The sequence below is a fragment of the Tetrao urogallus genome, assembly GCF_951394365.1.
Source record: "Tetrao urogallus genome assembly, chromosome: 7".
Taxonomy (NCBI): domain Eukaryota; kingdom Metazoa; phylum Chordata; class Aves; order Galliformes; family Phasianidae; genus Tetrao; species Tetrao urogallus.
In genome coordinates this window covers 5,219,540-5,240,451 of record NC_136820.1, presented here as the reverse complement: position 1 = coordinate 5,240,451, position 20,912 = coordinate 5,219,540, and the positions used below count along the sequence as shown (strand labels likewise).

At 41.4% G+C, this 20,912-nt stretch overlaps 1 protein-coding gene across 1 annotated transcript in view; it reads right to left on the bottom strand.

Annotated features, from left to right (window-relative positions):
- Positions 1–20,912, bottom strand: part of NPSR1 (neuropeptide S receptor 1) — a gene marked incomplete at both ends in the record, with an annotated part of 59,071 nt that overhangs the window by 12,542 nt on the left and 25,617 nt on the right. Inside the window, 2 exons of the mRNA XM_079538732.1 lie at positions 4,011–4,104; positions 4,429–4,532. Of these exons, the coding sequence (XP_079394858.1) occupies positions 4,011–4,104; positions 4,429–4,532 (198 nt within the window). The remainder of the gene's footprint in view (positions 1–4,010; positions 4,105–4,428; positions 4,533–20,912) is intronic.

Genomic DNA, 20,912 nt, shown 5'->3' with positions numbered 1-20,912 from the left:
GAGGAAAACCATGAGGTTTCACAAAGCATAACAGAATAAACTTAGCAAAAGGAATATTAAGAGTTTCACAAAATACTCCCTGACAGAAAGGGTTTTAGATTGTGAGCAAGCTACTTGAACAGCATGCACACAAGCCTCGATGGGACCCACAAGTCTGTTTCCAAGGTGGAAAGCTCACCGTTAGATAACATACCTTACTTTTCGTACACCCTTAATTTGACAAGAAGTAGGCAGCTTGGGTTTGGCAATAGAGTTGTTTTATTTTTGTGTTTTATAAAATATTAACTGCAATGTTCACTGATTTTGGTTTTTAAATGTTCCGTGTGTTTGATAAAACATGGCCTTGCTAGTCTTAAAAGCTTTGCAGAGCAATGGTAGCATCTGGGTAGATTTTTATCTTACTGGATTAATGTTAATTGGCTGCCTCATAAGCAGTGTATTTATTCATTGTAAATGCTCTAAATGCTGGCAAATGATATAACTAGACCATATAAGTTATAAATGGAATCAAATAAGTAACACGTTTCTAATACTCTGTATAACAATCTGTATAATATTCTATTTGCCCTGTGTTTTCCTTTCAAAATGATACTGAGCTTTAAATTGGGAGTTTTCTGTATTAGAATGTTCAAAACCAACACCCAGCATTAATAGGAATCTGCCATCAGCTCTGGTTATTGGCTCTCATAACTGTCCTTTTCACAGAGCCATAGAATCACAGAATAGCCTGGGTTGGAAGGGACCTTAAAGCTCACCCAGTTCCAACTCCTAGCCATAGGCAGGGCTGCCACCCACCAGCTCAGGCTGCCCAGGGCTCCATTCAACCTGGCCTTTAATGACCCCAGAGATGGGGCACCACAGCTTTTCTGGGCAGACTGTGCCAGTGCTTCACTATCCTCTGTGTAAAGAATTTCTTCCTGACATCTAACCTAGACTTCCCCTCTTTTAGTTCACAACTGTTCAGCCTTGCCTATCTCTAGCAGACCATGTAAAAAGTCAGTCCCTGTCCTTTTTAAAGCTCCCCTCAAGGTGCTGGAATGCTACAGTGGGGTTTCCCAGGGGCCTTCTCCAGGCTGAACAAGCTCAGCTCCTGTTGCCCATCTTCATAGGAGAGGCAAAGAAGGAAATAATCAATTCTCTTGCCCTGTTGGCCACTCTCTTTGGATGCAGTCTCAGCCTCTTTTGTTTCTCTTCCTTCATCCACACTGTGACAACAGCTTTGTGTACCTTTGCCTGCCCCCAGCCACATCTGGTGGGAAGGCATCTCCCTGCTACTGTGAATGGCGATGCTGTGCAATCCTTCCTCCAAAAAAATGCCTTTTTAAATCTGGAGAGAACCATTCCAGGATCTCAGTGATCTAATGGACCTCAGTGTTTGCACTCCAAAACAGCAAAAGGGACAGTTTCCATCTGTTCACATTTTTTCTTTTATTTAAGCAGTTCTGTTGACTGCTGCTGGTCAGTTTGCACACTGGTCATACGTATCTTCTCAAACTGGTGAAATATTTATGTAATGCGTTCTGTTGTAACTTCTCAGTTTCTCTTTGAGCTTACAATCTTCACATTTTTTAATGATTTAGTTGGTTGGTGCCTCATAGAGCAGAAGTGCTGGCATTAAAAAGTATATATAGCATATAAAGTTCTTCTCCATCTTGCAATTTCTGTGGTCAATTAGGTATTTGCAAAGTGAGTATGAAATATTTAACTGTCCAAGTCTATCTTCTTAGAAGCCTTTAAGAATGCAGCTTCCTTCAAATGTTTTTTTTTTCAACATAACTCGTGTTTAGGAATTAAACATATAATAAAAAAAATAAAGTACAAATTGACATTTTCTAAAGAAAATATTTGACCTTATTTTTTTTTTCCAAAATAATATTTTCAAGGAATGTAATGTTTGAAACTCGAGACTCACCAGGGGAGATTTAGGCTGGATGTTGGGAAGTACTGCTTTTCTGAAAGAGTGGTCAGGCAGTGGAATGGGCTGCCCAGGGAGGTGGTGGAGTCACCGACCCTGGGGGTGTTCAAGGAATGTTTGGATGTTGTGTTGAGGGACGTGGTGTAGTGAGAACTATTGGTGATGGGTGGATGGTTGGACTGGGTGATCCTGTGGGTCTTTTCCAACCTTGGTGATTCTGGTAAATGACTTGTGTGTTTCTTGACTGAAGGGTTTTGGGGGATGAGCATTTCACTCTGAAAAGAAACAATACGTGCTACTTGCCACTGATTCTCTCAGGGCTGTTTTGACAGTATCTGGGTCATCACCAGTGACAAAGTTTTGTAAATCATTTTGTTCTTCTACAAGACTCCTGAGAGCTGCACACAGGAAAGCTCTGCCAGGGACAGCTAAGTGCAAAAGGTTAATGTATGCATGTATGTATTCCAGGAAGTTTTAGTGATGAACATGCCTTCTTAGGCATTCTTATGAATTTAACACTGCCTCCTTTTTCCCCACTTGAACATACACAGCTGGTTGTACGATTCTGGCTCCATGAAAGACATCTCTCCATGGTACCAGCCCAGCTGGAAGCAGGTGCTGCTCATCAGGGTGCTTATCATGGTGAGCATGCCAGATCTTAGAAAAGCATCCTGAACCACTTTGGCTTCAGTAAATGTGATGAAGGGAAACAGATGTACTCCTTCAGCCATCCTAGACCCGTTATCCCTGTGTTATACAATGAACTGCAGCTCAGCCTCTGGCCATCCTGTGTCGAGTGGTGGAGGAATGGTGTGCTTCTGCACGCTGTAGGACAGATGAGGGGTAACATGCATTGTGGTGGAGAAGGATGAGTACTGAGATCTCTTAGGCCTGAGATATTCTGCACCCCAACAAGTGTAGGAAGAGTTTAAAGGAGCCTGCATCACATAAAAGAAAGCACTCTTCCTGTGAGAGTAAAAAAAATATTGCATACAATTTGTTCTTTAAACTAGCAAATTTTCCATAGCAACAAAAAAAGAAAAGCACTTATAGAGGTTTTTGTTGTTGTTGTTACAACCTCTTTGCTAAGCCCAGTAGGTACTGTAAGGAAGAAATGTCATCGGGCCTGCTTGGCTCAAGGTGATTTGGGAACCCCAGGCTGGTGGGAGCTGCAACATGCACTGCACACCCAAAAGCCTGCTCATAAAAGTTTGGTAGCAATCCTCCCACTCTGCAAAAGCCAGCCTGCGTGCTGGGGCTGAACTTCACATAAGCATTTGAAGCTTTCGGGCTTTAACATCTGCCAAGGGTGCAACACTGCTTGGGTTGTGATGGATTCACAGCTTTCTGAGTCCAAAGAGGACCACTATTCTGATCCCCTGAATAGAGCAGGCTGTCAATAGTCATTTGTCCAAAGTAAGAATGATATTTCTCCCTGACTGAAGTGCATTTTTCAGCTGCCATCTCTTTTGTAACCGATCCCCTTCCCCCCTGCTGCTATTGCTATTTATTCCCCCTGTGCAACATACATAACTTCAGACTTTAAGCTGCGTAGGAAAGAAATCGTGTTCTTTAAATTGTGTCGCTAAGCATACAAGGTGTATTTGAGTGCTGCAAAAATGACAAATTGAAGAAATTTTAAGATAGAATCAATGTCCAAACTTAGTTGCTATAGTTTCTGAAGTTCACATCAAACTGTCATATCAATTCTCAATACTGCACTCGATCCAAATTATTTTTTCATGTGAATATACAGGTAATAAAGCCGTTGCTGCTCCTAGAGTCAGTATAGCTGTAAGGGATACCTTTTGCTCATAATAATTTTCTCAAAATGCTGGAAGATAATGAAAACCTCTGTGCTTTTAAAATGTCGTTTCATTCTTTGCAAACACTATGCTTATAAAAACTGCTGAGGGCCAAGTGCAGTTTAATAAATCTGGAAATCACAGCTCCTTTGCCATTCAGAGAATGGTAACAGAATCCAGCAGGAATTAATAATTCACGGGAACAGGATGAATAATTTTGAAACTTTTCTTAGCAAAATGAAGCTAGCAATACTATCCATGGCAGTAGCAAGGTATGCAAATGCTCCTACCTCCTTGCATGAACTTCATGGGGTAAACTATGGCATGATACCGGTCTATGCTCAGTGACACAAGGACATAGGTTGAAGCATAGAGGAGGACCACCTAGAGCAGAAGATACAGAAGGAAGTAGTTGAGGCATGTTTGCTGTGGAAATCAGTGCCAGATAAAACACTGCTCTAGGAATATATGAAAACTTACGCTACTTTAAAAAAAAAAAAGACTTACAGTTTAGACCTGTATTTTTACCCAGACCTTTTTCCTTTTCCAGGTCTGCAAAAGGTAAAGGACTTAATAGGTTTGAAATAAAACGTGTTTAAACGTTAAATGACTACTGGCAGCATTTAGCAGTCCTGGTGGAAGCAAAGCATCTGTGCAGCATTTTGTTAGGGTGAGCTCAGGCATGCAGGAGAGCACATGGTCCTGTACCTGTAAGTAGCGGACGACTCTGCAGACGATGTCAGGGGCCATGAAATCTCCTGTGTAGCGCCAGATGATATCGGTCATTATGTTTATGAGTCCCGTGAATGAATCTGCAAAGGAAAGCCACCGAAACTACATGAGAAGAAGTGCAGTTATGCTGCAGAGGCAGGCAGGGCCCTTGGATGTACCGCTCCCATCACCTGCAGGGGCAGCCCCTGTTGCTGGTTGCATAGGATACTGAAGGAGCTGGAAAAGTCTCAGACAGTGCTGGATAGCTGGACTTCTTTGATCTTGTTCATTTGGAGAGACAAGGTGAGATGAATGCACACTTAATGTACACCTGTGTACACCTTCATGCCTCCCCTTAGAGAGATGAGATCTGGTTCTTCAGCACGCCTGCAGCTTCTCCTCCAAATCCTTGCCTCCTGTTAAGGCCCCCAGCTTTCCCACCAGGAATGGATAAATTATAATCCTGGAGAAGAAGTAGGTGAGCGCCCAGGTGCATCTGCTCCAAAAACTGAGATATCTAATGTCTGGTTTTCATTGCCTTTTGTTTCACTGCAAAAAGAAATGCATATCCCTTGAAAGCACCTGAGGTGAAATCCAGATGCTGCTGAAGTTAGCAGGAATTTTGTCAGGATTTTATTCACATGCTTAGTTATTTAATAAGCAAACCCACCCTGTCAGCTTGAAGTTAACCTACTTATGCCTGGTCAGTCCTGTACACCAAAGTGAACACACCTCAGGCCATCTTTTATTCTTTGAGGAGATTGGAGAAGATATTCCAGTCTCCATTCTGCTACTTACTGAACAAATGAGCACTCACAGCAATGCGAGTTGTAGAAGGAGACTGCCAAAGCTGTAATTGCTCCTGTGCATGTGGGCAATATTAATTCATGTACCTAAAATCAAAATATTAAGAAAGCTCTTCCCCGTAGATTAGGAGAGTTATTTTGATGTCCATCAGTGTAGTGTTTTGCTGTTGAGATTAGCAGAGCACATTGCTCTTCTTGTACAGGTTACCACAAGGGAAGGGAGCAGGCTGGGAAAGTATTTTGTGCAATTTCTGAGGACAAAAAGCAAAATAACTTCAATTAAAAAAAAAAAAAAAAAGTAGAGCAGTGAGATAAAATGCTTCATTCTGATGCCACCACTTTGCATGTTTTAAACGTGTCTGTAATATTTTCTGTGATAAAGGCATTATAACTCCCATATCAGAAAGTATTGGTTTGAAAATGTGTGCTTTTGGAAAAAAGACATTTGGACAATTGGAAAACTATTTTTTTTTTTTTTTTTTTTTGTCAAGTAATAAATGATTGTGACCAGTGCTTTCATGCAAATAACTGTGATTTTGGCAGCGTTTGTTTATTTCACTCTCTTTCACATTACAGACATTTCAGGTACTTGCAGATGGAATTTGATGCTTTGGAAGCATCAACCAGTTTTGTTTCATTAGAAAAATAGGCTTCGTTTTTTTCTGTATCACTAATCCTTTATCTCCTTTTTTCATCAAGGTTCAGTTCAAAATGAAATTAGAACAGCAATATTATTCCTGCTACAAGTACACCCAATGCTTCCCTACTTACATCTTTATCTCATGGCCATTATTTCAATTATTTCAATATCTTTCAATTATTGCCAGTTTGCACTTTTCTCTCACAGTATTTCCCAACACAATTTTCTCTCTCTTCTCTCTTCCTCTGCCTCAAAAATGTCCTTCTAAGCAGCATTTCTGTGTTTTCTACTTTCACAGCCACTCAAGGCAACAGAAAATCCTGGTTTGAAGCCATATATTAAATTTTGCTTGTTGATTAGACTAATGGGGGCAAAGGATGATTTTAATTCTCTGATGAGTATTACTGGCTTTAGGACTTCATTGAAGAGACTGTAGGTGCCTGTAATTAAGGTGGTTTTTGAAGAAACCATAGAGTTTAAGTGCTTTAAAGTGAAATGTGTCTAGCAGTGGCTCAAACCCAGCTCTTTCCCTTTCCTTGCTCCTGAATTATTGATTCATATTCTCTCTCTCCAGTAATGAAATATTCATTGATTCAAAGTAATACACATCAATAGAGCTTCAGCTCGGGGTATCTTCCAGCTTTTGACAATCTTAGCATCCTCCAAGCAGGCAGTAAATGGGGGCTCATGATCCCTGGGGAAGAGGAGGATGCACAGTCTGCTCTTCCACCCACCCATCTCAGCGCACTCCAAGGAGAAGAGAGGCAGAAAGTAATGACATCTTCTCATCTTCCTCTTCACACCAGCATTTTGTCATCCCTTCCTGATACCCTTGGGAAATTCCTTGGACATATGTGAAGGGTCAGTCGTATCTGGGATGCGGGCTGTGCACCCAAAACCTCCCTTCCAGCCTGTGCCCATCTCAGTATTTTTGGTTTGTGTTCCAAATGCATTTTAAAACTGCAGTTGGTCTCCATTTCTCTGACTCATGCCACGAAGCCAAGTGAATGAGCCTTCACTTCAAATGATGCTCGTCCCAGAACTGTTCTCCACTTCATGTGCCTTGCAGCTGTCAGCCAGTGCTGAGACACCATGGGGGCAGTCACTCATCTAATGCGACCCCCTCGAATGCATGGTGTGAATGCCAGCTCCATATCCCTCACACTTCACTCCACTCTGCTCCAGCTGCACTACAACACTTGCCAGGATAGCTGTAGCTTTAGGTACTTTCAGTCAGCTCAAAGCTCTCCTTCCATTTAAAGCCCTTCTGTTTTTGGGTGAGTGCAGAGGCTTTTTTATACAAGTTTTAAACTTTGCAGCTGCATTGTGCTGGCAGCTGGAACCCTTGCTCCTGTCTGGTGGTGTAAATTTGGGTTTCTGAGTTTCTGGAAGCACTGGGCAGGCGCTCAGCAGAGTGTGTCCCCAGGCACAGCACAGCTCCGTGTGCCAAAGCAGATAAAGACAAATTAGATTTCTCAATTCCCTTTCATTATGGAAACACTCCTCCACACAACAACGTCATGTCCATTGCACTATCATGTACCAGCCAGTTTTTTCCCTCATCTTTTGCACACCACACAGTTTCAGTGCCACACGTGAGACATGTCACTGGAATATATTGTTGATGTCTCTTATGATAAAAGTTAGTATTGAGGATCAGCTTAGCTGATACACTACCCTAAACCCCAGCATCCTGATTAATGCTAGTGTCTTCAGTTCTCCCCACTGAGCTGGGGGCTTGCATGTTAGATACCAGTGTTCTTTCACCGATGTTTTGTTTCCAGGCCAAATGACACCACCTGCTTTCCTGAAAACAGCACTTATCAACCTTTGTTTATAACTACGTGCTAGCTTGTCATTGCCATTGATTTTTTAATACTTTTTTTAACCAGGATGTATTCTATGTGCTGCATTTCTTCGCCTGAATTGCTAGGCAACTGTGCGACTACAGGTTCATTTAATTCTTCAGAAAGAATAGTGGAAAAATCAATTAATTACTTACATTCATTTCTGACAGAAAATTAAAAAAATTAATGCAATCATGTGATAGCATGATCCAAAAGCGCGCTCAAAAACTATACAAAATAATGATTCTTGGTTAAGGAGAAGACAGAAACACTAATATGATAGGAGCAGTGACAGTTTGCTTTTGAGAGGAGGTGGAGTTTCTAAAAATGTAATTTAAAAGAAGAAATCCACGAGACTTCAATAATAAGAAAAAGTAGAGGGAAGTAGGGAGCAAAGGTGGATTTGCCTAGGGTGCATGGGGAGAAAAAACAACTGATGGAGTCTGCATGAGCCAGGCAGCTCCGCAGCCTCTCTGCTCCCTTCTCATCCCCATCACAGCAACAACAGGTCTTCCAGGGCACAGCAAGTTCCTGGCCTTATGAATCCGCCACTGTTTCAAAATCACACATGCAGCTTTTTTAAACCAGCAGTTATTGAAAAGAGTGAGAAAAGGACTGAGAAGCAGCCTGTTCTGTAAGGAGTCTGAACCACGCAGAGTATAGCACTGCAACATCTGGGTAATTTGGCAGGTGCTGAAAGCAGCTGTGAAAATCCTAAAAAAAACCCAGTACTTACCAAGTCTCCACTGTGCTCATTAAAATCCCTTTGGACTTTTTGGGGTATAAATGAGTGCAAGACCTTGACTCGTTTTGTTTGAATACAGGATCCACTTGGTTCCAGGAGTGATTGCATGAGCTGGTGTGGTAGACACTGCCTCACAGGCCTGAGGGCTGGAAAAATGGGAAAAAGACAGCATTGCCCTTGGAGGGACAAATGTGAATGTGCAGTAACTGCTGCAAGTGAGAAAAACGTTCATGGCAAAAAAAAACTCCACTGAGATTGAAGTCCATTATGGAAAACAAATGGAGGTAATTAGTGATCTAGCATGGGAATACAGACGTGTTACAACTGTCCCAGTTAATCTTTCTATAGAAATTCATTGACTTGATGGCATTGCCCAAGGGATGTATCTTGTGCAGACTTCAGGATATTTCTTTCATTATGACCAATGAGGTTAAAACAAAATTCTGTGCTAGCGATGCTGTGAAAAAAGCCCTCCATCATTTGATTATTAGTGCTGACACTGATGTTCCCTTAAGTCATTTCCCCTAAAGATGCTGAAGTTTTTTCCTGTTGGAAGCAAGGAGCAGATTGCTGATAAGCTGCCATGGGTTAAAAAGCTCCACATGTCATCTCATCCCCAGGTTGGTCTTTTTTCCCTCGATGAGAGCAGCCCTATTAAGCTGGACGTAGTGATCCATGACTCTCAGACAAAGCTGGTAGCTGGGGCCTCTTACTGAAATTTTATGCCTCTGTTCACGTAATTTACTGAGCAGTCTCATTGTTAAGTGGGATGCCTTGTCTTGTTTTGTTGACTGCACCAGACTATGTGAGGCAAGGCTTGTAAGGCAAGTTCTTCCTCAGGGCTGAGCACCAGCTCGTGTTCAGGGGACATCACCAGGTGTTCCCATCACCTGGCTGTGTGCAAAGAGCACCAGAAGCAGCACGTCAAAGACAAGACACCAGTTACGTACCTAAAAATGCCATTTAAAGTGCCAACATTGTAGCTCTCAGAACAGTGTAGTGCCAAAGATGAGGGTGGGAGCTGGGCACAGCCCCTTCTCCCAGTGTTGTGGCTGCTCACAGCCCCTCTCAGCCCTGCAGATCATCTGGGTGCAGGGCTGGAGCTGTGGTTGGGCAGCGCTTTGAGCAGGCAATCAGCTGCAGCTCTGCAACGTGCACTGCTGACACGCTGTGCTCTGCAGCTGTGTGTTTTCTGCTTAAGGCCTGGAGCAGAACGCAAAATGTAAGAGATGAAACAAATCCCACTTGAAAACCTTTGAGAGGGAACCTGTTCAGTTCTCCTGTTACGGCTATACAGACTTTTATAAGTGACAGAAGCGACGTTTTTCCTTTTTTTTTCCCCCTCTTTCTTCTTCTGGTTCATAGGAAGAGAGAAGTCTTGTTACAGTGGGTGAGCATTTTATATATTTATTGAATTTCTTACATTTCTGTGCTCAGGTCCCCCACCCCTGAGATGAATCAGGCAAGATGCTAACAGAATGGTCTGAGTAAGGCTCCAGCCTCACCTCAGAGCTCTCTAGCTTAAATAATGAAGGGCTGAAACAACCTCGTGCCACACAGCATCAACCTCTAAAGATGTAGCACTTACCAGGGAGCAAGAGATCAGATGCTTGACAGTTCAAATGCAATGTGTTGCAGCTGCAAGGGGTATTAGGCCTTTGAGTAACCTGCCTTTGTTAATAAATCTCTTCCTAAGCACTCTTCCACCCCCCTCCCACTACCCCATACTCACAGAGAGCTGGACTAAGGGCTGCAAGGGGATTGTGTGGAGTAGGGCACCTACTAAAACACTGGAGAGCATACAGGAAGGAGAACTTAGTTTATAGAATTGTTCATCCACATCAGCAGTGGTCTCAGGCTCCCAGAAAACCCTGTTCCTCCCACAAGGGTGAGGAGCTGAATGGAGAACTGAGTGGAGGACGAATGCTGTGGAGAGATGAGTTGATGGCAGTTCTGGGTGTCCCCACTTCCTTTGTTTTACTTGCATGCAGAAGAGAGTGTGGCCTATGAGGTTATGCATTTTTTTGTTCAGTGGGAAGTTTCTGCTCCAAGGAGAAATCTTCTCTGGAATGTAGCTCCACTCAGGGATTTGAACAGTAGACAACATTTCAGCAGCTGCTTAAGCAACAGATAAAGGCAAACACTGCAAACACCATCCATAAGTTGTGTTGGATGCTTTGGAGGTGGCTGCGGGTTTTGAAATAGGAATCAAGCAAATCTAGGTATATGAGCCTAAGTCCTATGCTTGCCTAAATATCTACATCAAAACTCTTATAAGAAAGAACAATAATCACTATTATTTGGCTGCTGGGAAAGTATATCTCAAATGCAACTCATTAATTAACTCCCCTTCTCTCCTTCAGGCAAAGTAGAACAGGTAGGAAGAATGAAAGCAGTACAAAGGAAAATTCTAGCACATAGGAAATTGGCCTCATTCAGTGTAAATGCAGCTTCTATAGATCAACAGAGACATGCCTCCTCAAAGGACAAAGAAATTACACAGTTTGTAATTCATTGCTTCTTGATTTGTATAAAGTGATGCCTATGTCTCTAATATTTTTCAGGAGAAATATACTTTGTAGGATATCAACTACTAACAAGTCCACTTTAATTCTGTCCTTCCCCAGTAGATTTTCTCCATAGATAGTTTTCTCCATAGATCCTTTTGTTATTTCCTCTGGGTCCTTCTTATTGATCCTTTTTGGCAGCACTTTATCTCAAGCATTTTAAGGTCTGCTTATCCATATATTGGTCACAACAGCAGCTGCATGAATTTTCTCATATAAAAATTGTGCACTATCCATGTAAGAAGTTTCTATAGTAATTCAGACATTCTGGTCATTATTACTGTCACTGAGCACCAGCATTTATAATCCTTTCCTATTGTTTCAGATACTGTTGAGGTAGCTACTTTAAGTTGATAGGTAAGAGTACAGTCTTTTTTTCTTCCTCACTTCAAACTGTAAAGCAGATTGCCATGGTGTTCAAGCCATGATATTGCAAGCTGCAGCTCAATGTTTGTCTAACTGTAGGCTGGCAATTACACAGCGGTAGGACAGCATCCATTCTCATTTTCATACCTGCTTTGTCTCCCTTGGTATTTGCAGATAACACAAATAAAATATACTGGTAAGATTCCCTGGAGGAATGCCTTGTAAAATCGTCACATGGGAAATACAATACATGAAAATACATGCTGAACTTCTTTCCATGAAGTACACTGCAATGCCAGAATGCACTGAATATTATTTAGCATCTGGATTTCACCTAAAACTGCCATAACTGATTTCTGAGCTTTTGATCTTATCAGATCATCTAGGTCTCCATCATAGCACGTTATATCATCCATTACAAGTTGTCCCTTCGGTTGGAAGGGACCTTAAAGCCCATCCAGTTCAAACACCACTGTACAAGATGCAGCTGCCCGGAGCCCCATCCAACCTGGCCTTGAATGCCTCCAGGGATGGAGCACCCAAAGCTTCTCTGGGTAGTCTGTCCCAGTGCATCACCCTTCAAGTAAAAACTTTTCTCCTACCATCTCACCTGTAGTACTACGGATGGGACCTCATGAACATACAGACACAGTCATGTTCATATCTTTCATGCAAAATCCAAAGTCCTTTAAAACCTTTGCAAACATTTGATACACAGTTATGCAATGAATTTGAAGGAAGTAACTGCAGAAAAAAAAAAGCTTTAGCACTCGTGATAGAGAGTAGCATGAATTAGAGGTAAGGAAGCATGGAACATGAAAATGCTGGGTGCTTTGTGTGCAGCAAGATGGAGAAAAGTCTGTCTAAAGACAGATTCAGAGTAATAAATGTCGCTGCTTTAATATGCAAGAGGGGAACAGTAAAAATCCCTGCTTTCTTAATGTAGCTTTATGCTCTACGTGCTTTTTAGCGCATGCAGAGGTTCTTTCCATTACAGTTTTTTTTAGATTGCAGTTAGAAACACTGCTGTAGAGATGTTGGACTAAAAGGTGTTAATAATATATTTGTATGTCTAATGGCAAAAGTTGAAAGTCATGTCTTTTAACAAGAGCTAATGAGAACCTAAATGATGATTCTTAGGAAAGCATACTTATTAGAGCCACACTGCTGGCAGCACCATGAAATGCAGCCTGTGCTCTGCAGTCATCTCTCTTAATGTCTGCTGCTGGCATATAAAGAGGCCAGGTAGAAAAATCTGCACACGTATCTTCCTTTAGCAACAGAAGCCAAACCTTCATGTAGAGTAACTGCAAAATTAGCATCCCCTCTGTCAGGTGACAATCCTGCTTGTTATTTCTGCGGGGAGTCAAACAGGAATCTGTATAATTTAGAGGCAACCTTTCCGAGGCAATTCAGAAAAAAATCCACTTTCTTCCTTAATGCTGAAACACGGGACCCAAAGGATTACACACCTTGGCTGCGAGCACCTTTCATTACAAACAAAAACAAATGCAGCACATCTGTCACTAGGATTTGAATGTCTAAAACAGGCTGAAGGTAGGAAAACCATAATCAGTCCTTCAGGCCCACAGAACAATTTTGGAGCTGTCAAAACCAGAATTAAGTCTTCCGATAAACCAACAGAAATTGACACAGCGAAAGCAGATTGCTGCCAATGTAAAAAACACATCGTTCAGCCTGCTGGCAGCTGAGTGTATCTATAAGGCATACTCAGAACTGCCAATGGGACCTTTGAAAGACTGTCAAAGTATCAGCCATCCTAATGCCTGGTTTTGCTCTGGGGACCCAAAGAAAAGCCCAAGCCCACCTCTTGCCCTTCATGTTTCCACACTGCGTGCACTGCATGTGGCAGGAATATAAAAACAGCCCTTCTCCTTGTACTCTGCCTTGTCCAAAAGCTGGGCTGTTTTGAAGAATGTCATTTGTGAAAAAATGCAGTAAACAGGACCAACATTATGTTATAGAGAATTACTGATGCTACTGGTCCCTTTTCCCAAACTTGTAACTAACTGAATGCTTCTGACACACATTCAGAAATAAGCTGAAACAGAATCAGTTTCCCACCAGCATCGAGATCCTTTGGATGAGATGTGATTTGTTGCTTGAGGGCTAGGCCCACCAGCAGCAGGTAAATTCACAGTCTCAGCCCAAAGTGACCCCCTAGTATGCTACAAACATACAGGTAATAGTGTTTTCCAAATGTGCTGCTTCTCTTCCTGGCCAAAGTGTGATAGAGATGAATATGCAGAAAGTTGGGTTCTCCCTGCAGGTCGTTCAATGAGACCGACGGGCACAGAGAGTGTAAACCAACAACACAATTAAAAAGCAAAATTGGTTTACTTGTGCCTTTTCCACATCTTCCTAGTGCCACCCTGGAAAAGCTCCACTGAAATCTGAATGATTTCTGAAGTAGTGAATATAATTTGAACTTTCATATTTAGCTATAGTTCACACAAGAAATGTAACAGTGGGAAAAGCTTGGTGCAGATCACAGTGGCTTTCCGTGGAGCAAAGACTGGTCAACCAAGGAGAGATGTGAACATTTTTAGGTACCTACTAAGAATGAAAAGACATAACATAAGCAGCAGACCGTATCAATTCAGCAAGGCAGTGAATGTACAAAGTCACTATCTGTTTGAAAAACTTTTCTGCAAAGTATAAAAAGTGTTGTGGATGCATCATCTGCTGAAAGTGACATTAACCTGACAAAGTGCTTATTTGAAAATGCAACAGTGTATTAATGAGGTGAGTGTTTAAGGATTTGGAAATATGATTGAAAATACACAATGCTATCTTGCAAGAGCAGGCAGTCCATTTGTTTGTGACATTTCAGGGTGATCAAGTCAGTCCTGAGCAAGAGCGAAATAATTTGTTTTTAACGTTGCTCGCACATAATGAGGTCCAATAAAAGAACGCATAAACGTTTCCTTTTGCAGATCCTTTCACATTTACAGCGACATTATAAACCAAATAAGAGTTATTTATTAGCATACCTTCATGGGGTCTTGTTTTGGAAGCACTGCTCTGAGGCGAGGCTTTTTTTGTTTTATTTGTGTTTTGATGGATCCCGTTGAATTGATTTTTTCCAGTCTATTTGTATTAGCTGTGCAAATTGTTCACAGAAATGCAATTGTGTATTGTAATTTCACTTTGATCACAGTCATTTTCTCCCTTGCGTTATCCAAGCAGCCTTCTAAGAAATGCAGCAGTACTGGTATGCAGCAGTGGATATTGAACTGCTTGCAAATCACTCAGGCAGCTCATAAAAACATTATTAAAAGGCAAATGCCCTTTGTGCTCCTAAACTACGCACACTGAGGTGCTCTAATGCATCTCACGCACTGCAATGTATTGAGACGTGCTCTGCTGGAGTCAGCATCACTGCTTTCCAGCTGACCGCTCATCTCCACCTGTCAGTCACAGCTCAATCTGATTCTCACTGCAGTTCACAGTCAGATGTCTGAGCATGGTTTGCTGGGGACTTTGGTGCTAGGCAGGTGGCACATAGAGTCTCACCCAACAGCTGGGGACATCACTTTCATTTCTGGATGTGTTGAAGAGCCATTCTCCCACCTCCCACGGTTAGTTTGTTCAGCAGTGTCCACAAACACAGTGTTCAAACCTTGTGTGAGCTTAATCCTTTACCTGAAGTACTGGGAGTAGGTCTGAGGACTCATATTCTCCCCAGACCAGACCCTGTGCTGGTGGCCTGTAGCTTTCCCCATGTAAAGGAGAGCAGCAATAATTTATTGCCATAGCTTGTTGTCTGAATGAGCATTGCCAGACATCATAGCATGCTTAAGACTTTCCATCTGCAGTGGGTTCAGTACAGTTGTTTCCTTTTTTGTGCTTGTAGGGAGTGAGGAATTTTCTCCTTGTATGAAGGACTTCATATTTCTTTCCCTTAAGATCCTGCTTGCTGGTGCTTCTTCAGAATATGAAATTTACATCATTTTCCAGGCTGATGTCCAAGAGGGCTGTCAATACCTATGTGAAATAGCTGAGCTCATTTCTTAAACCACACAGCTTTCCAAAGCAAGCAGCTTTTTATCTGGAAGGTCACAGCACTGAATGAAAGGATGCTGGAAATTTCAGTAACAACCCTTATTCCCTTCTTTTTTCTATCTTGCCTACCTTTTCAAAGCTAAGAAAAAGTTTTATACTGTCTATAGGGTGCAGGTTTTTATTGCCTAAGAAGTTTGCATTTGTAAAGGATGCAGAAGACATCCTAGTTTAGGCTGGATATCATGAAAATTTCTTTACACAAAGGGTTGTTAAGCACTGGAATAGGCTCCCAGGGAGGTGGTTGAGTCACCATTCCTTAATGTGTTTACAAACCATTTGCAGTGCTCAGGGGCACGACTTAGCAGTGGGTTGTTAGAGGTAGGGTAGGATGGTTAGGTTATGATTGGACTCGATGATCTTTTCCAATCTGAACAATTCTATGATTCTTTGATTCAGAATATGGTGAAGATCTGAGACTATAAGGACTAATCTAGCTAGTATCAAATTGTGAACTTTTTTTTTTTTTCATTTAGCCTCAAGAGCTTCATCCCAAATTCCCAATTTTCCCCTTACTGGCAAATCATTTTTTTTTCTTTTTCTTTTGGTCCTTTAGTGGAAAACACTTCCCCTTTTGTAATGAGTAAATTTTACCTGCCTTTAGATATGGTATGCACTTACAGTAAACTAGTCCCTGAGAGCAATACGTGTTTGTAATACTACTGCTGACAGAAAATCCATATTTGAAGTAGCATGCTCTTATACTGCACCCTAGACACAGTGCAGAACACTTTCATGTTGATTACTGTCAACCACCCATGTACTCCAAGGCTTCAGAAGATGACTGGTGACACTGTTCCCCCCACTCCACATCCAGATCCTTGGTACATAATGTGCTACGTGCCCACACCACTCAAAACTTCTGTTCTAACAAGTGTTCACTGCAGAATAGATATTAAACAAACAAACAAACAAAAAAAGCACTTTGGGAAATACCTGAGTGTAAAAGATGCCACTTTTTAATCAGAAATTTTTTGTTAATTTAGTGCCTTGAAAGAAAATGGGTATTTGGGAGGTACTTGATGAAAACCTTGTGTGTGGTGAGTGGATGCTATTCCAGTTAACTTGACAATGGTGCAGCACTTACCACTGTTTCGTTCATTTTAGAAACTTTTGTGTTTGAGGGGTATGCTTCTGTAGCATAATACTATGAGAGGACCCTTCAGGGGAACTAGCTTGATGTGCAGCTGATGCAGTCGGTCCTTAAGTATTAATATTAGATCAGATATTTTGCTTTGCAAAGGTTTCAAGTGGGTAGCTTTCTTTGCCGTGTTGCCTGTGGTGCATTAACATTTCATGAGAATTTCTGACACAGAGCAATGAGATTTGTCACTAAAAATGCTTTGATAAAGAGAAACACATTTGATGTGTTGAGTTTTAGTACTGCAGAGCTGTAAAAATTCATCAGAAGATCAGCATGAAAATGCACGTGCTGCATACGAGTGCATCAGTGCTGCTGTGCAGAGTTGAGGGCTCTCACTCTTGATGCGGTCAGCACTGTGAGGCTTACTTCAAATGGGTGCCATCGTGCCAGCCCAGTATTTTAATGTGTCAGACTTCTTGTCTGCCCGTGTGCACTTCTGCCAGGGAAATCCACATATTCAAATGTGAATTTATTGTGAAAATGAAAGGTGGAAGAGGGGACATGCTATACTCCTTTTTGTAAGAGAAGCGAATCAAAACACCAGAGAAGTCTCATGCTATCAAGGTTATGTACAAAGCTGGCCTCAGAATTGGTGATGCTCTTTAGATCCCAGGCTGGGGCTGAAAGAAAATGCTTGCTTTGCTTTTCATGTTTTAAGGGGGACCTGAAACTGATTTCCATGAGTAAAGGTCCATGGGCTTGCACTTCATTACATGTTGAGCACTGTCATTTAAACAACAGAGAATGACTCCTTGATTTTTAAGTACTTCACATGTTTCACAAAACAAAAAAGGCTGGGCAGGAACTGACATTTCTTGTACTGAATTAGACTTAGTGTACATCACTGGAGAGGTAAGTTCTTAAGGAGCAGTATGAAACAGCAGTATTTAAGACAGTGTAACCTGTTTTGTGGGCTTAGCAGTAACATAGGAGTAACTCCACAATACTTGAGAAAAGCAGGGTTTATTTGATCACTATCTCTGAGCGCGGGAAAGACATATTCTAGGATCTCCAGCTCACTCACAGCACCAGTTCCAAGTTTTTATTTCTGCATCTGTGAGCTAAATGCGGAAGTGGGTAGAAATCAGCCCCTTCACTCAAGACTAGAACACCTTTTGTAGAACAGTATCATCCTAAAATGTAGACATGTGGTATTTGTATCCTGAATTGAGGTTACATTAAAAACTCAGAGGATAATAAGCTGTCCTAGCACATCCAGTGAATGGCTTCTAATTTTTGCTTTTAAATTTATTTCCTAATTCATTAATGGCAATTAATTCATAAATGGCTTCATAAAAATACTTTCACACACTTTCAGTATAATGATTTTAAATATATATGTATATATTTATACTTTTGTCATGTTTCTTCAGGTTCATAGAGCTACAAAGCAATTCCCATGTGTTGATCCCCTCCTAGTAAATCATTCTAGTCTACAGGCTTTGGTCATGCTTGGATAATAGTTTGCCCATTGTTCTCTTTTGCTAATTTACAAAAAAAGTACAAATATCTTTGAAGGAAAACGTGCATCATCATCAGTAACCTCCTCAGCTAAGAAATCAGTATGATCAACCAATCACTTCTGCTTCTTAGTGTTGTTATCCTTCTTTCTTAAGAAGCAGCAAAAATTCTGTTGTGGAAGTGAAAAGCCTGGGGGTTTGTCCAGGTGTAATTTCCATCCAGTTCTGAACACCCCTGTTCTTGTTAAGCAGTTCTTCACCCTTTTCTCTCTCTAGCTACCACCTGCTATTTTTGCCCTCGTGCTGAATAAGTCAAGTAGATGTGGATAAATACATGACCTACTTGCAAGTTTCTTCTACATTTCGAATGTTGTACTGTGAACCTCATTTTAGCACTGTAAAGTTTGTTTGTTTGTTTGTTTTCCTCTTGGTGTGCATTAACGTGAACAGAAATAAGGTGAGCTGCTAAAATATGCCCATAGCCACATCACAGCCTTCAGTAATTTCATGCTGTTCTTACTGCTTAGCGCACCAGAGCACAGCAGCTATTTTCTGCATCTATCTGCCTGCAGAGGTTCCACTCAGGTTAGTTGTGCAGCCACAGAGTTACTGCACAGGTTTGGAATAACATTTAACGTTTCAGATACACTATTTTTTTTCCTTGATTCTTCTTGAATAAATTGCCTGTTGGTAAGAGGCCAAAAAAGTCTGGAGACGTTCCAGATGGCTATTTAGAAATATAGATCAGCTGAAAATGATGTGTTTTCCTTCAGATAACATGTTGATATGCATTGCTGTGCATTAAAAAAAAAAAAAAAAAAAAAAAAAAAAAAAAAAAAAAAAAAAAATACTTTCTCTTGAAAGCTTTATATTTGCTGACGGCATTTGATTCAGAGCCTTTGGAGGCCTTAGTCTTGCAGTAGAGGATTAGGTTCTTAGTTGTCAGAGAGGAACATTAATCTTGACATATTTGATGATGTATGAATGTCAGAGGGATTTATATCGTCAACTTCAAGGGTCTAAATTAGGAACTGAATCCTTCTGTACAGCCAGAGAAACCTAAAGGCAGCTCAGAGAGCTTTCTTCTGTTGGCTACAGACAGATCATAGCAAAAGCAACTTCCTATCTTACATACCTACAGCGAGGCGCCTAAAATAGATGGCATGAATAATCCCTACTATGAAAATCCGCGTGAAAGAATGCAGTAATGAAAATAAATCCAGCTATCTCTAGGATGGTTACAGCCCAGTGTGTTTCTCAGGACTGAAGTTCAGCCTCATGCTTTCCTCCAGCCCTAGTTTGCTATATGTGAAAAGAAGCTAAGAGATCAATTTACCACAGAATCACAGAATCACAAGGTTGGAAATGACCTGCAAGATCATCTAGTCCAACCACCCTCCCATTCCTATTAGTACCACAAGCACTAAACCATATCTCGTAGCATTAAACCATACCTCGTATTTCCCTTCTTCCTCATGATAATGATGCCTAATAAAGCTGAAGATGTGATGTCCCCAGTAACAGTAACTCCCTCAGGTGAAAAAGGTCACAGATTAAACTCTCTTTGGCTCATAGACTTGCAAACATGTATTATCACCAAAATATTACGCTGCCCAATTGTAAGAGAAAGGATGTATCTGGAGATATTTGCTTAAGTCACATTTCACTTGACTAAATAACAAAGCTCCTAAGATAAGAAATTGTTTCAAATATGGTGTGGCTGCTCCAGCATACACACCCAGCCCACTTTTTGCTCTACGGACCTCAAAAGTGCTGTAGTTGGCCAGGCAAACCTTTATGATCTCCAGGCACTCATACCGTATCAGCAGAGCTGTGATGGCACAGCAATTTAGATGCATAGTGCAGGTCTCAGCACAGGGCTAGAGAAATCACGTTGATGGTGAAAGAGAAAAAGATGCCACTAGCAAAAGCTGGCTGGAAGGAAATGCTTTCATTTTAGTCACACAAGCACGTAGTCAGGAACTGCATTTCTATGCAAGGTTCTGAATAAATGACAGCTCATTTTAAATAATATAAATGGTAAATGTGGCTCTCCTGCGTGGAAATCTGTAGGTGGGGAGTGGAATCAAGTTTCAGCTTTGTGTATCTGTCGAAACGAGCAGACGGTTTTGAATAAAGATAGGGCACCTGAGGTTCATTCATCATTTTTTAATCCTTTCAGAAATGACCTATTACCCAGGCAAAGCAAGGGAGTGACCAGTTGCACCACAGATTAAACACGATCTGAGGTGAATTTGGGGAAGCTGGATTATCACCAGGTGTTCCAGTAATTTTATCTTTTCCACTGTGGCAATGTCCAAGGGCCCAGGCCTTTGGGATGGTATTTAAAGGCAATACTGGGTGACTTAGAAAGAGAAGTCTGGTGCCTGCTATGATTTAAGCATACATATACAAAGGAACAGTCACTGTGCATGGCACTGAATAGCTACAGGCATACTGGTGTCTGTTTTTCTCTGTGCTTCAGAGGCAGGGGGATTTGTGGGCTAAAGACTATTAAGCAGGAAAAGTTTGTTTATGGAAAGGCTTAAATTCTTTATAAAGGAATCCCAGCCTATACTGAAAATGTGGTGTGGCTCCACTAAGTAGAAATTAAAAATGTCTTCTCTGACTTGAGAGTGTTACAGTGACTGATACACAGATGAGACACAGACAGCTCCTTTTCATTGTCAAATTCTCGGGGTTCCAACTAGTCCTGTGTGACAGGAAAAAAGCCACCTTGGCATACTTAATCTTAAACTGGATGCAGTTTATATCAGCAGGCACTGTGAAAATACCACTCTGAGCACCTGTGGCTGACATGAA